Source organism: Orcinus orca, chromosome 15 (genome assembly GCF_937001465.1).
Source record: "Orcinus orca chromosome 15, mOrcOrc1.1, whole genome shotgun sequence".
In the NCBI taxonomy this organism is placed as follows: Eukaryota; Metazoa; Chordata; class Mammalia; order Artiodactyla; family Delphinidae; genus Orcinus; species Orcinus orca.
Genome location: NC_064573.1, coordinates 24143210 through 24159377, shown reverse-complemented (window position 1 = coordinate 24159377; position 16168 = coordinate 24143210). Strand labels below are relative to the sequence as shown.

The following is a 16168-nucleotide window of genomic DNA, read 5'->3' as shown; positions in this document are numbered from 1 at the left end:
TTAATAGTAATAAAACAAACGTGGATATGATTATTGAAGTAGAACTTAAAATGTGCATTAATTTATAAGATAAAATATGAAACCTGAGCATTGCTAAGAGGCTTCTGACAAACTCCTAGATCTTTAAGGTTATGACTCATTTGCCTCAGCTGTTATGGGCTGGCTGAAAAAGCACTGTTAACGGCTCTAATGGTTTTCTCAATAATGTGTAAATTACTATGATTGGCAGAATTCAACAACAACAAAAGATTATTTGTGTAATTCACTGTTTTTGTTGTTCTTTTACTCTGAACTTAAATGTTGTATTTTGTGAAGAGTATAACAAAAATGCTGGGGGACTGAGGACAAAATCTGGTATGCAGAGAGGGAGAAGTACTAGGTTCTGCCTCATCCCACCGTCTTCTGGTCTCTGTGAGATTATGCTGATAACTCGTACAAATAACCTACCCTAGAAAGCTAGTTTATTATATTACTGCCTCGTCTTCATCCGCTATACATTATCAACCAAGTATAAGTCAGCATTAGGGTGAGTTACAAGTAACAGACCTGTATTAATTATGGCTTCAACAGAAGTCCAAGAGTAGGTGTAGCAGAGCTTGCCCATTACTCCATGATATTCAAGAGCCAGGCTCCTTTTCTCTTGTTGCTTCACTGTGCACAGTCTCCATTTCTAAATTTACTCATGGTACAATATGGCTAATCCAGCTCCAGCCATCACATTTTCATTCAAGTCAGCAGACAGAGATGAGGACATGCACTTCCTTTGAGAACTCTACCTGCAGGTTTGCCCATACCACTTCTGCTTACATTCCCTTGGCCAAAATATAGATCATATATGGTTGAAAAGAGGACTGAGAAATATAACCTATTCTTTGCATCCATGTAGTCAGCTAAAATGGGGGAGGAGACAAACTAGCAGTCATCATCATGACACATATGAATAAATCCTTTGCAATGTCTCCAAAATATATCCTTTCTACTTGAGATGATGGAACTTGGCCTTAGGTCCCCTGTCTTTAGAGCCCTGTCTTTACCTTTGCTCAGGGAAACAACTGTGCCCAGATAAACCAGTGAGCTTTATGAACAACATGAGAACTGGCAGCAGTATTGGTAGTCTTACCATGACGTCTTCCCTTTGAATACTAGCAACCGGACACCTCAAAACATGCGCTATTAACCATACAGCCAAAAGAAGGAGGTAAGTAATTTTAGCTGCTTTACAGCAAAAATTTGCCTGCTCTCCTGATTTGACCAAGTCAGGAAATGAAATTAACAAAAGTAACAGCTTGGATTTCAACCACACCTTTCTTGATTAGGGCTCAAACTTTTCAAATACATAGCAATATACTATTTTATTTTCATAACCCTAATAACAAGATAAAACTCGATTATTATTTGCACATTTTAAATGCTTCCTACTTTACTATTTAATTTGCTGTAAGTATATACCTATACATAGGGACAAGCACTGGAAAAAGAATGAAAAAATGGAGACAGTTGATTTGTTACAGTGGTAGAACTATAGCTAATCTTAGTTTTTAAAATTTTCATAACTTCTAGTGCCCCCTGTGCGATAATATTTAAGACTTTATAAACACACACTCACACTCATATGTATACATACAGCATACAGTATGGAGAAAGACAGCCACATATGATTTCTACTAGCTGTGTGACTTTACGAAAATTACATAACCTCTGTAAAATAAGGTCACAGTACTAGTAGCCATTTCCACACCCCTCCCATCTATGATCTTGTAGTGCAGGGGGCTAGAAACCTGCAAACTATATTTTCCAAACTTCTTTGCCTGCTGGCTTCAGATTAGGGCAGAGAATCAGAGACACTGGGTTGGGGGTAGGGTGGGGCGTGAAAACAGAGAAGCCATTTTTCCTTCAGCTTCTGGGGGGATCTCTAGCAGATTCAATCAGGATTCCAATGGCTTCCTGCTCAGGTAGTAAGGCTCCTACTGTGGTGGAGCCAGCAGGTTCTCTTGCAACATATTGTATAAAGATGTTCACTAGGGTGTTATCTGGAATAACAAAACAGTGGAAACCACCAAAATGACTAATCATTTTAACTGATTAAGGTGAATCCATATGATACATGATTAAAATTGTATTTATGAAGAAATATTAATGGCATGGAAAATACAACATAATGTTACATGAACAAGACAGGATTCTTAAAACTATACTTGCCATTAGCATCAGTTAGTGTTGTGACTGCAGAGCATGACAAGGGCATGAGGGAAATGCAGATCAAATTGTATTATCATTTAAATATCTTTGAGAGTTATGGCCCAGCCAGATAGAAAGAACATGAAAGAAGAGAAAATGTATTCCAGCAGTAAAAACATAGGGAGAAATTTGGCTCAGCCTAAGTGGAGGGCTGCAGACTTTTGCTTACATTACTCATTGCAAAGTTGGCAATATCATCTCAAGGGGACAAACTTTGAAAACTTGATTCGGAAGACAGCAAAAAATAAAAACCCTCTTTTTATGTATGAAGCACAGATACATACAGTACATAAACAGATATACAGTATATTTGTAGTTTTAATTTTCCTTTGGGAGTGGCAGCGGTAATTAAGAAAAAACAGTCTAACAAGGCTCCTGGGACTTCCCTGGTGGTCCAGTGGTTAAGACCCCGTGCTCCCAATGCAGGGGGCCCAGGTTCACTCCCACATGACACAACTAAAAGAGCCCACGTGCCGCAACTAAAGATCCCACACGCCGTGACTATAGATCCCACACGCTACAACTAAGACCCAGCACAGCCAAATAAATAAATATTTTTTTTAAAAAAATTACAAAAAAACTAAAAATAAAAATAAAAAGGCTCCTTAGGATGAAGAAATGGGGAAACATGTTAAGAAACACCTGCAAACAGAAATCTCCCTGAAGAATAAAGTACATATTGGTGTAACTTGAATGCACGCATGCAGGAGAGGGTTGAAACAAAACCCCATTTGAAGGGCGTGGACCTTCAGTGTCCAGGTATCAGGGGGACAATATAAATGGTCCAGTGTACAGCAGGAGAACCACCATGGATGTATGCAACACCAAGACATAAGAGAATCTAAGTTTGTAAATTACGTCAAAACATTTCAAAGAACCAGAGATCCACTAAGTTGAATATACAAGAGGAGGAAGTGTTCTGTGTAGGCATTTCAAATGATTAATATATTGAAAGGATAATATGATTATAAGGCAGGAAGGACAAAAATAAAAGTAATGAACAAGAGCAAGTAAGAAATTAATATAAGACTGCAAACCAAAGGCATCTGAAGAATAAAGCTCTTACACACTGCTATCATCCATGGTAAATCGAGGAGGATAGGTAGTTTACTCGTTATCGAATACTATTATACAAATTTATGATAATCATTTCCTTGCTTTTCTTTATAGCTTCAAACACCTACAGACCAAACTCTAAACAATGTAGTTTAGTGTTGCCGGCTTCTTTGCTGTAGTTTGCCTACTTTTGAACTTTCATACGTCTATGCTTTCTTTTAGCTTGCTTCTTTCACGCCACGTGCTTTTCTAAGAGTCATCAGTTTACATGGGGAGCTGCAGTCCCTTCAGCTGCATATAATGAACATAATACTCTTCATCCATTCCACTCCTGATGGTCATCTGATGTGTTTCCAGTTGGAGACGATTATAAACAATGTTGCTACGAACCTTTTTTCATGTTTTCTTGCACTCAGGTGTGCAGGTTCCTTTAGGACATATACCTAAGAATGGAGCTGCTGGGGTACAGGGTATGTTCATATTCAGTCAATATTTGACTAAATAATGGTCAAATATTTTCCAAAGTAGCTATACCTAATTACACTCTTAGCAGAGTTGTCAAGAGTTCCCACTGGTGTACCAACACCTTCTTTCATAATTAAAAATATGACATTCATCTCCAGTGTTAAACCTCTAAAAGTTACTGGCTGCAACTGTACCTACTTTCATATATGTCTGATTTTGAAACAAATTTAATTCACTTTCACTTCATGCAAAATAAGGGTAAAACTACATCTACAGTCTAATAAGCAGCACCTAGCTCCACACAGGACCAGCAGGGTGAATTAAGATATTCGCACCCTATCCTTTGTACATCTCTGGAAAGTATCCCAAGCATCCCAAAGCAACTTACTAGTCTCTTCTCCTGCTTGGCTAACCCCTGTTATGTGTCGTAATAATGTTTATTAACATTGTTTATTTCTTTAGTCAGTTGACATACAGTTTTAGGCTCCATAAATCTACACTCCCATGCAAAAAAATACTGAAGGGTATTTTTACCTAACAGAACTATATACATATACATATACATATATATATATATATATATATATATATATATATATTTTTTTTTTTTTGCAATACGCGTGCCTCTCACTGTTGTGGCCTCTCCCGTTGCGGAGCACAGGCTCCGGACGTGCAGGCTCAGCGGCCATGGCTCACAGACCCAGCCGTTCCACGGCACGTGGGATCCTCCCGGACCGGGGCATGAATCCGTGTCCCCTGCATCGGCAGGTGGACTCTCAACCACTGCGCCACCAGGGAAGCCCCAGCAAATCCACTTTAATTGCTTCATTTTTCAAATAAGATTCAGTCCCCAAAATTAGAATTCCATGATTTTAATATTCTTATGTTTAAAATATCTTTAATATTTTAAATTCCACAATAAAATAAATTACGTTAGTGGAGTCTCAGAAACATTAAATTGTCGATGCCAAATAAACAACATTTATAGCAGTCTTAGAAACTTATTCCTAGGATTTCATCTGAAATTAACTGCATTATTCTATTTTCTTCCTGGTGAATATGAATGAATTCATTGCCCAACGATTTGTGGCATAAAAAAAGCTTCAGTCTTCCCCTCAAATCTGTTAAGAAGAAAATGAGACTAGAGGGCTGGCATACTGACTTTCAAAACCATTTCTGGAGGGCTTCCCTGGTGGCGCAGTGGTTGGGAATCCGCCTACCAATGCAGGGGACGTGGGTTCGTGCCTCGGTACGGGAAGATACCACATGCCGCGGAGCGGCTGGGCCCGTGAGCCATGGCCACTGAGCCTGCGCGTCCGGAGCCTGTGCTCCGTAACGGGAGAGGCCACAACAGTGGGAGGCCCGCGTACCACAAAAAAAAAAAAGAAAAAAGAAAAAACACAAACCATTTCTGGAAACTGGTTTAGGAGCGGTTGCCAGCAAATTACAAGGATAAAAGATAAACAAGTCAATACTATATTTTGACACTTCCAATGAATATCTTTTAATAAACATTTTTTACAAGTATAAAATCTGAAATAATGCTTGTTTCAGAGAGCAATTAAAAGTAAAATAACTTATATTATGACCCTACAACTAAATATGGTCAGTTTGTAATGTAGATACTAATCTAAACACTCACTCTGGGGCTTCCCTGGTGGCACAGTGGTTAAGAATCTGCCTGCCAATGCAAGGGACACGGGTTCAAGCCCTGGTCTCAGAAGATCCCACATGCCATGGAGCAACTAAGCCCGTGGGCCACAACTACTGAACTTGCGCTCTAGAGCCTGCGAGACAGAACTACTGAAGCCTGTGCTCCGCAACAAGAGAAGCCACCGCAATGAGAAGCCCGTGCACCGCAACAAAGTGTAGCCCCCACTTGACGCAACTAAAGAAAGCCCACGAGTAGCAATGAAGACCCAACACAGCCAAAAATAAAGTAAATAAATGCTCACTGTATGCCTGCAAAGAACCATTACAAGTAAACAGTAAACTGAAATTAACTATATTTTAAAAGTCACAAAATGAGTTCAGTCCTGAAAATAAAGGGGAGAAAAAAGTCATTCTTTCACCTGGTATATAAAAATCTATCAGATCATTCCAAATAAAAATGAATTGAGAATGTAATTACTGTTTATAAAGCACTTTCTTTCTTTGAAAATTCAAAGTGCTTTAATTAGAAATGCTTTCACAACTATGCCTGTTTCTGAGTGCCACATACTTTTTCGCTTACTGTAGTTGTTCTTTCTCTTAATGAGTCAGCCCAGAAGAAGCCAAAACTGAAGAGAAAAACAACCGTCACGTAAAAAAAAATTACAACTACTTCATACCATACCTATCATAATGAATTCAGTAACTTTCTCAATAACACCAATTGGGAGAAATGAGTTTTAATCTTCAAATTCTACTTTATTAATTTCTCTATTATAGCATTTACCTAAACAAATAATCACTACTTTGGCTTTATAATTTGGCTGGGACACCCACCACTGCAAGCAAAGGGAAAAAAAACATTTTTGATGGCTCATTCAAATGGAAAAGCCATATATCAGAAATTATCGTGTGAAACCTCAGTAGTTGCGATGGAAAGCCCAGCTTGGCAGAACACATTCAATTAGGCTTGGCTCTTTAAAACGTTAAATACTCAGTTATAATCACATTACAGCTCTGTCTTACAATGAAAAAACACACAAGAAATTTCAAGGTCAATGCTTCCTTTGCTTCACCCTTTTTTTTAGGTATTAGAGGCAATTTAGAAGATTTAAAATATATTAAAAGACAGGGTCAAAGAAGTAAGGATAGAATCAAAAGAAAAACAATAAATGTTATAACTGTTTTTCCTTCTCACAATATAAATTTTCAACATAACTCTTGTAGTGACTATCTGAAGTCTCTATTATAAATGTGTATACCAAATATCAGATATTTTCGTTAATTTATTTACATAAAAAATCTGAGTAAACTTGTAAATCATTATAAGGTCACTGCCTTTTTGGTATTTATTTTAAAGAAAAGTTATCTTTCAAATACAACTATGTAATATTTGTGACTAACAGTGACCATTTATTATGCACCTACTGGGTACGAGGCTCCTTCTTACACTTTTGCTCATTTCATGCCCTCAGTAGTCCTATAAAGGAAGGTATTACCCTCATTTTGCCTTGAAGAATTTGAGTCACTAAGAGGTTAAATAGCCAAAGAACATCTAGTTAGTAAATGGCAGGACTGGCTTTCAATTCTAGGTCTAATACCAACAGCCAGAGTCTGATACTTATGCCTCTTCCATAATACCAAGTTATCAAGATCTAAAGCTAGTCCCTCCCAAAGGACAATATAAGGAGTGGCCTCCAAAATCAGAATAGAAAATAACTTGTTTCAATCACAGGATTATTTGGTGGTGGTGGTGGTAGAATCCTTATGCATTCTGGAATGCTTTTCCTTCTTTATTTTTAAAAAAAACATATTAGTGAGGTTGGAATGGGCTGTGAGTGATCTACTTTGGGCAAAACCCTCACCTCCACCACTAAACAGGTTGTGATTTAAAATAAAGAATGACTGGGGCTAAAAGGTGCCTTAGCTGTGGACATAAAAAAGAGACCAATGGCCTCCCAAACTGAGAATTTCAGTGAGGGGAATTCCAGCATGACCTATTTAATACCTATTACTGACTGAATGTTTGTGTCCCCCAACCCCAAATTCATATATTAAGCCCTACCCCCAATGTGGTAGTAATAGGAGGTAGGGCCTTTTGTAAAGTCATTAGGTTTAGATGTAGTCATGAGGGCGGAGCCCCCATGATGATATTTGTGCCCTTATATGAGGAAAAAGAGACACCATGTAAAGATACTGTGCAACCATCTGCAAGCCAAGAAGAGAGCCCTCACTAAGAACCAAATCTGCCAGCACCTTAATCTTAGACTTCCCAGCCTCTAAAACTGGGAGAAATAAACATCTGCTGTTCGAGCCACCAGTCAACATAAGGCAAATTCTAACAGCTATAAAAGAGGAAATCGAGAGTAACACAATTTAGTGGGGGACTTTAACACCTCACTTATATCAATGGACAGATCATCCAGACAGAAAATTATTGGGGAAACACAAGCTTTAAAAGACACAATAGACCAGATAGATTTAACTGATATTTTTAGGACATTCCATCCGAAAACAGCAGATTACACTTTCTTCTCAAGTGCACACAGCACATTCTCCAGGACAGATCACATCTTGAGTCACTAATCAAGCCTTGGTAAATTAAAGAAAATTAAAATCATATCAAGCATCTTTTCCGACCACAATGCTATGAGATTAGAAATCAATTACAGGGAACAAAAAACGTAAAAAACACAAAGACGTGTAGGCTAAACAATACGTTACTAAATAACCAAGAGATCACTGAAGAAATCGAAGAGGAAATCAAAAAATACCTAGAAACAAACGAAAACGAAAACACAGCGATCCAAAACTTATGGGATGCAGCAAAAGCAGTTCTAAGAGGGCAGTTTATAGCTATACAAGCCTACCTCAAGAAACAAGAAACATCTCAAATAAACAATCTAACCTTACACCTAAAGGAACTAGAGAAAGAAGAACAAACAAAACCCAAAGTTACTAGAAGGAAAGAAATCATAAAGATCACAGCAGAAATAAATGAAACAGAAACAAAGAAAATAATAGCAAACATCAATAAAAGTAAAAGCTGGTTCTTTGAGAAGATAAACAAAATTGATAAACCTTTGGCCAGACACATCAAGAAAAAAAGGGAGGACTTCCCTGGTAGCCCAGTGGTTAAGAATCTGCCTGCCAGTGCAGGAGACACGGGTTCGAGACCCGGTCTGGGAAGATCCCACATGCCATGGAGAAACTAAGCCCGAGCACCACAACGACTGAGCCTGCGCTCTAGAGCCTGTGAGCCACAACTACTGAAGCCTTCGTGCCACAACTACTGAAGCCCACGTGCCTAGAGCCTGTGCTCTGCAACAAGAGAAGCCACTGCAATGAGAAGCCCGCACACCGCAACGAAGAGAAGCCCCCGCTCGCCGCAACTAGAGAAAGCCTGCACGCAGCAACGAAGACCCAGTGCAGCCAAAAATAAATACATTTTAAAAAAAGAAAAAGAGGGAGAGCACTCAAATCAATAAAATTAGAAATAAAAAAGGAGAAGTTACAACGGACACTGCAGAAATCCAAAGCATCATAAGTGACTACAAGCAACTCTATGCCAATAAAATGGACAACCTGGAAGAAATGCACAAATTCTCAGAAAGGTATAACCTTCCAAGACTGAACCAGGAAGAAATAGAAAATATGAACAGACCAATCACAGTAATGAAATTGACACTGTGATTAAAAATCTTCCAACAAACAAAAGTCCAGGACCAGATGGCTTCACAGGTGAGTTCTATCAAACATTTAGAGGAGAGCTAATACCGATTCTTCTCAAACTCTTCCAAAAATTGCAGAGGAAGGAACACTCCCAAACTCATTCTATGAGGCCACCATCACCCTGATACCAGAACCAGACAAAGATACTACAAAAAAAGAAAATTACAGACCCATATCACTGATAAATATAGATGCAAAAATCCTCAACAAAATACTAGCAAACAGAATCCAAGAGCACATTAAAAGGATCATACACCACGATCAAGTGGGATTTATCCCAGGGATGCAAGGATTCTTCAATATACGCAAATCAATCAATGTGATACACCATATTAACATACTGAAGGAGAAAAACCGTATGATCAACTCAATAGATGCAGAAAAAGCTGACAAAATTCAACACCTATTTATGATAAAAACTCTCCAGAAAGTGGGCATAGAGGGAAGCTACCTCAACATAATAAAGGCCATATACGACAAACCCACAGCCAACATCATTCTCAATGGTGAAAAACTGAAAGCATTTCCTCTAAGATCAGGAACAAGACAAGGATGTCCACTCTCGCCACTCTTACTCAACATAGTTTTGGAAGTCCTAGCCACGGCAATCAAAGAAGAAAAAGAAATAAAAGGAATACAAATTGGAAAAGAAGAAGTAAAGCTGTCATTGTTTGTGGATGACATGATACTATACATAGATAATCCTAAAGACACCACCAGAAAACTACTAGAGCTAATCAATGAATTTGGTACAGTTGTAGGATACAAAATTAATGTACAGAAGTCTCGTGCATTCCTATACACTAACAACGAAAGATCAGAAAGAGAAATTAAGGAAACAATCCCATTCACCACTGCACCAAAAAGAATAAAATACCTAGGAATAAACCTACCTAAAGAGGTAGAAGACCTGTACTCAGAAAACTATGAGACACTGATGAAAGAAACCAAAGATGTCACCAACAGATGGAGAGATGCACCATGTTCTTGGATTGGAAGAATCAACACTGTGAAAATGACTATACTACCCAAAGCAATCTACAGATTCAATGCAATCCCTATCAAATTACAAATGACATTTTTTACAGAAATAGAACAAAAAAATCTTAAAATTTGTATGGAAACACAAAAGACCCAGAATAACCAAAGCAATCTCGAGGGAAAAAAGCGGAGCTGGAGGAATCAGACTCCCTGACTTCAGATTATACTACAAAGCTACAGTGGTCAAGATAACATGGTACTGGAACAGAAACAGAAATATGGATCAATGGAACAGAAGAGAAACCCCAGAGATAAACCCATGCACCTATGGTCAACTAATCTATGACAAAGGAGGCAAGGATATACAATGGAGAAAAGACAGCCTCTTCAATAAGTGGTGCTGGGAAAACTGAACAGTTACATGGAAAAAAATGAAATTAGAACACTCCCTAACACCATACACAAAAATAAACTCAGAATGGATTAAAGACCTAAATGTAAGACCGGACATTATAAAACTCTTAGAGGAAAACATAGGAAGAACACCCTTTGACATAAATCACAGCAAGATCTTTTTTGACCCACCTCCTAGAGTAAGAGAAAAAAATACAAAAATAAACAAATGGTACCTAAAGAAACTTAAAAGCTTTTGCATAGCAAAGGGAACTATAAACAAGATGAAAAGACAACCCTCAGAATGGGAGAAAATATTTGCAAACGAATCAACAGACAAAGGATTAATCTCCAAAATATATAAACAGCTCATGCAGCTCAATATTAAAAAAAACAACCCAATCCAAAAATGGGTAGAAAACCTAAATAGACATTTCTCCAAAGAAGACATACAGATGTCCAAGAGGCACATGAAAAGCTGCTCAACATCACTAATTATTAGAGAAATGCAAATCAAAACTACAGTGAGGTATCACCTCACACCAGCCAGAACGGGCATCATCAGAAAATCTACAAACAACAAACGCTGGAGAGGGTGTGGAAAAAAGGGAACCCTCTTGCACTGTTGGTGGGAATGTAAATTGATACAGCCACTATGGAGAACAGCATGGCGATTCCTTAAAAAACTAAAAATAAAACTATCATACGACCCAGCAATCCCACTACTGGGCATATACACAGAGAAAACTATAATTCAAAAAGATACATGCACCCCAATGTTCACTGCAGCACTATTTACAATAGCCCGGTCATGGAAGCAACTTAAATGCCCATCGACAGACAAATGGATAAAGAAGACGCGGTACATATATACAATGGAATATTACTCAGCCATAAAAATGAACGAAATTGGGCCATTTGTAGAGACATGAATGGACCTAGAGACTGCCATACAGAGTGAAGTAAATCAGAAAGAGAAAAACAAATATCTTATATTAACACATATATGTGGAATCTAGAAAAATGGTACAGATGAACTAGTTTGCCAGGCAGAAATAGGGACACAGATGTAGAGAACAAAAGTATGCACTCAAATGGGGGAAAGTGGCGGGGGTGCGGGTGGTGGGATGAATTGGGCGATTGGGATTGACATGCATACACTAATATGTATAAAACGGATAACTAATAAGAACCTGCTGTATAAAAAAATAAATTAAAAAAAAAACAATTCTGATAAACTGGACCTCATCAGTAAGAGAGTAATAAGAAGAGAAAGCAAGATAATACTGAAGGAGAGTGTCAGTTAAACCCATTAGAGCTGCCTCAAAACAATGTAATCCCCAACAGTTAATAGAATTGGCTCAACTATCTGCCATGATGGGCCCACAGCAGAACAGATGCAAGCACAGGAAAGGGACCCGCACCACAAAGTGGTGCAGAAATGGACCAGCTTTTTCAGAACCATCTAGAATGCTTACTGAAATTATGTATGACCAGGCCGCACTTCATATCTAACGGCTTAGAAATTCCAAGGTGTAAGCACAAGCACATGTTGGTGGGAATGTAAATTGCTACAGCCACTATGGAGAACAGTACGGAGGTTCCTTAGAGAACTAAAAATAGAGCTACCATATGATTTTGCAATCCCACTACTGGGCATATATCCAGAAAAGATGAAAGCTCTAATTCATAATACCATAAGATACACGCACACCAATGTTCAAAGCAGCACCATTTACAAAAGCCAAGACATGGAAGCAACCTTAGTGTCCATCAACAGATGAATGGATAAAGAAGATGTGATATATATATATATATGTGTGTGTGTGTGTGTGTGTGTGTACACACACACACACACATATACACATATAAATATATACATACATACACACACAAATATACACAGACAATGGAATATTACTCAGCCATAAAAAGAATGAAATAGGACTTCCCTAGTGGCGCAGTGGTTAGGAATCTGCCTGCCAGTGCAGGGACACGGGTTCAAGCTCTTGTCCAGGAAGATCCTACGTGCCACAGAGCAACTAAGCTCATGTGCCACAACTACTGAGCCTGCATTCTAAAGCCCGTGAGCCACAGCTACTGAGCCTGTGTGCCACAACTACTGAAGCCCACGCTCCTAGAGCCTGTGCTCCCCAACAAGAGAAGCCACCACAATGAGAAGCCCGTGCACCGCAATGAAGAGTAGCCCCCACACCGCGATGAAGAGTAGCCCCCGCTCGCTGCAACTAGAGATAGCCCGTGCGCAGCAACGAAGACCCAATGCAGCCAGAAAGAAAAAAGAAAAAAGAAAATACATTAATTGATTTTAAAAAAAGAATGAAAATACCATTTCCAGCAACATGGATGGATGTAGAGATTATCATACTAAGTGAAGTCAGACAGAAAAGGACAAATATCATATGATATCATTTATATGTGGAATCTAAAAAAATGATACAAATGAACTTATTTACAAAACAGAAAGAGACTCACAGACATAGAAAACAAGCTTATAGTTAGCAAAGGGGATGGGGGGGAGATAAATTAGGAGTTTAGGATTAACATATACACACTATATAAATGCGTAAACAAGGACCTACTGTGTAGCACAGGGAACTATACTCAATTATCTTGTAATATATTCTAAAAAAGAATATATATATATGAATAACAGAATCACCCTGCTGTATGTCTCAAACTAACACAACATTGTAAATTAAATAACTATACTTCAATGTTTTTAACAAAAGTTAAAAAAAAAAGAGATATCCCCTTTTAGGAAATACACGTTCAAGTATTTAGGGGTAAAGGGCCATGATGTATATAACTTATTCTCAAAAATGGTTAAAAAAAATGTGTGTGTGTGTGTGTGTGTGTGTGTGTGTAGATTTGGGGGGGAGGAATACAAATACAATACAAATGGGATAAAATGTTAACAATAAATCAGCCTCGTTAAAGGTATATAATTTGGGGGATTTTTTTAGTTTTGGTATTTTTATGTACGTGTGAACTTATTTCCAAATAAAAAGCTCTTTCAAAAGAGGAGGAGAGGGGCTTCCCTGGTGGCACAGTGGTTGAGAGTCCGCCTGCCAATGCAAGGGACCCGGGTTCGGGCCCCGGTCCAGGAAGATCCCACATGCCACGGAGCGGCTGGGCCCGTGAGCCATGGCCGCTGAGCCTGCGTGTCCGGAGCCTGTGCTCCGCAACGGGAGAGGCCACAGCGGTGAGAGGCCCGCGTACCGCCAAAAAAAAAAAATTATGTGGAAATAGTGTCAGAGATCATGTATTCCAACCGTGATCGACATCTGGTAGACAAAGAAACTGGGAGCTAAGAAAAGGAACTTCCTTCCGATACGCAGAGTAGATCTAAAGTTAGCAAGTCAAGATTTCTGGCACCCGGTACTGATGACACCACACACCATACTGGACTTCTTTATGATGACACGTAACTGCAAGAAAAATCAAGAACTACACCCAAGTCTGTATTTTTAAAAACTGAAGCACTGCCACTGTTTTGAAGAAAGCAGGTAATGAACTTCTACTGCCTCCTCCAAAAAAAATGTCCAACCGTATTGGAGAACGGGAAAATACTCAGCTTTTGAATACTTACACCAGTTTAATGACTGAAAAAAGGAAACACTAATGGATTAATCAAGCCTTCCCACAGGACACCCGATTCCCACAGGCACACAGGATTCCTGTGCTGCCTTCAGAGGCCGAACATGAGCAAGCCTTGTACAGCCCCCTCATCGGAAACAATGAGGGCAATGGGAGGGGTGACTCGGAGAATGAACCTCTGCAGGTCTGGTGGTCTAGGGAGCATACTCAGCACCAAAGACAGAGCCATGAGTGATTACAAATGTAATTCAACTCATAATATTGAAAGAAATCAAAGGAAGGCAAACCTAGAACAGAGGTCTTCTCATCCAAAGAGGTTCCTGAGACTCCTCACCCCATAAATTATCACACAGTACTCCATTTTCCTAACAAACTGACGCCCCTGCCTGAGTGTGGAGAGCACGTCCCAGCCTAATTCAGCTGTGGAACTCAGCTCCATTTAAAATTCCTTCAGACAGCTGAACTCTGCACTATGTAATTAAGCAGACCGTATACTGTTTCTTTAGTAAGAGCACCCAGGCAGACCTTACAACTGCCAAAGTGCCAGTCTAGTTTTTGTTTCTCCTTCAGAACAAAGCACAAGTTCAGTTGACGTAACCTCACATGACCCAGGTCCTCTTGTATTTCTGGTCTCTTTAGGTCTAAACGCTGTGAAGTAGAAATGAGGCTTTACTGGATGGTGGGAAAGGACTTTGTTCAGTTAATGAAATTTGCTTCCAATCTGATAAAACTCACATTTGTGCCACTTCAGAATTTATTACAAGACTCTTGAAAATGTGCTAATTTGTCACTGAACAAATGAAACACTGAGTATAATAAGAAAACTATACCTAATTAGTCACATAAAATCCTAACCAAGAAAGCCCCTAAAATAGAATAATTTCCTCACAAAATTTCCTCACAAAAACACAAGCGGTAAAAAGTTCCCAAGAGCATGACTGTATTTATATTGTACAGCTAGAATGCATGCAATATGCATATTTATAAATATTCTTCTTGAAAAATGTCCTCTTATAGGTAAACAATCTATTCATGATTTGCATATATTTCCTTGTATAAATCAGTGCACCAAATGGAAAAAATATTTTAAATTGTTTCCAATATTTCACATTTAACCAGCTGCACAGATGCAATATAACAGTTAGTAGCGGCAGCCAACTGAACAGAGTTTCTTATGACTAACTGGACAAAACCTACGTATAACAAAGACCTGACAAAATCTGGTAAGACTTACTTGCTACTCCTGATGCCAGTCCATACAGCAGCCCTCCCGCATCTGACTGCTGAGGGAAAACGTGTGCTCCTGGAGGAGGCGGCTTTTCTTGCCTGATGAAGTTATACAACAAGGTCTTTACAAGTTTGCTGGTATATGGGAGGCTACACAAAAAGAAGAAAATAAACTCAGATTTGGGGAAGTCAACTGACTTTGTATCGTGATAAATATAACCTATATAATCTACCGACATAAAAGGGATTAGCACAATTCAAAGAAATCTGGCACTGTCACAACAGTGAAGACCATGGGCTTTGAGATCAGACTTGAGGCTTAAATCTGGCTTTCCTCTTACTATGCTGTATGTCATTCATCAAATCGCTTCAACTCCTAAGCTTCAGTTACCTTATTTGTAATCTGCATAACAGGTGAAATATTATAAATTCAGTGTATAATACAGTACTTGACACTTGAAGGGAGGTAGTAACAGAGTCAGTAGGAAAACGCAAGAATTTAAAAGTATGGAAATTGACTTGAATAGTATATCAAGTCAATTTGATATATTGACTTAACCCAATATATCCAAAATATTCAACATATAATCAATATAATAATTGTTAAATATCTTACATTGTTTAAAATAAAAGTATGAAGTTATTCAATCTATGCATACATATAAAAAACATATCCATATATATACAGATTTCTTTTAATGTTAATACCCTTTGCTTTTAAGTAACAGAATGAGAGGAGAAGGCAGAGAAAACAAGTTAAAAGGGATATGTGTCCACAAATTGGTGATAAATCAATTCCTGCAATCTG

General features: G+C 38.5%; 1 protein-coding gene across 4 annotated transcripts in view; it reads right to left on the bottom strand.

The window, feature by feature from the left end:
• The window catches only part of DYM (dymeclin), a 375320-nt gene that overhangs the window by 258899 nt on the left and 100253 nt on the right, over window positions 1–16168 (bottom strand). For all 4 annotated transcript variants that reach the window (XM_033421381.2, XM_049697847.1, XM_049697848.1 and 1 more), the window contains exon 8: window positions 15368–15510. In XM_033421381.2, coding sequence (XP_033277272.2) covers window positions 15368–15510 — 143 coding nt within the window. The remainder of the gene's footprint in view (window positions 1–15367; window positions 15511–16168) is intronic.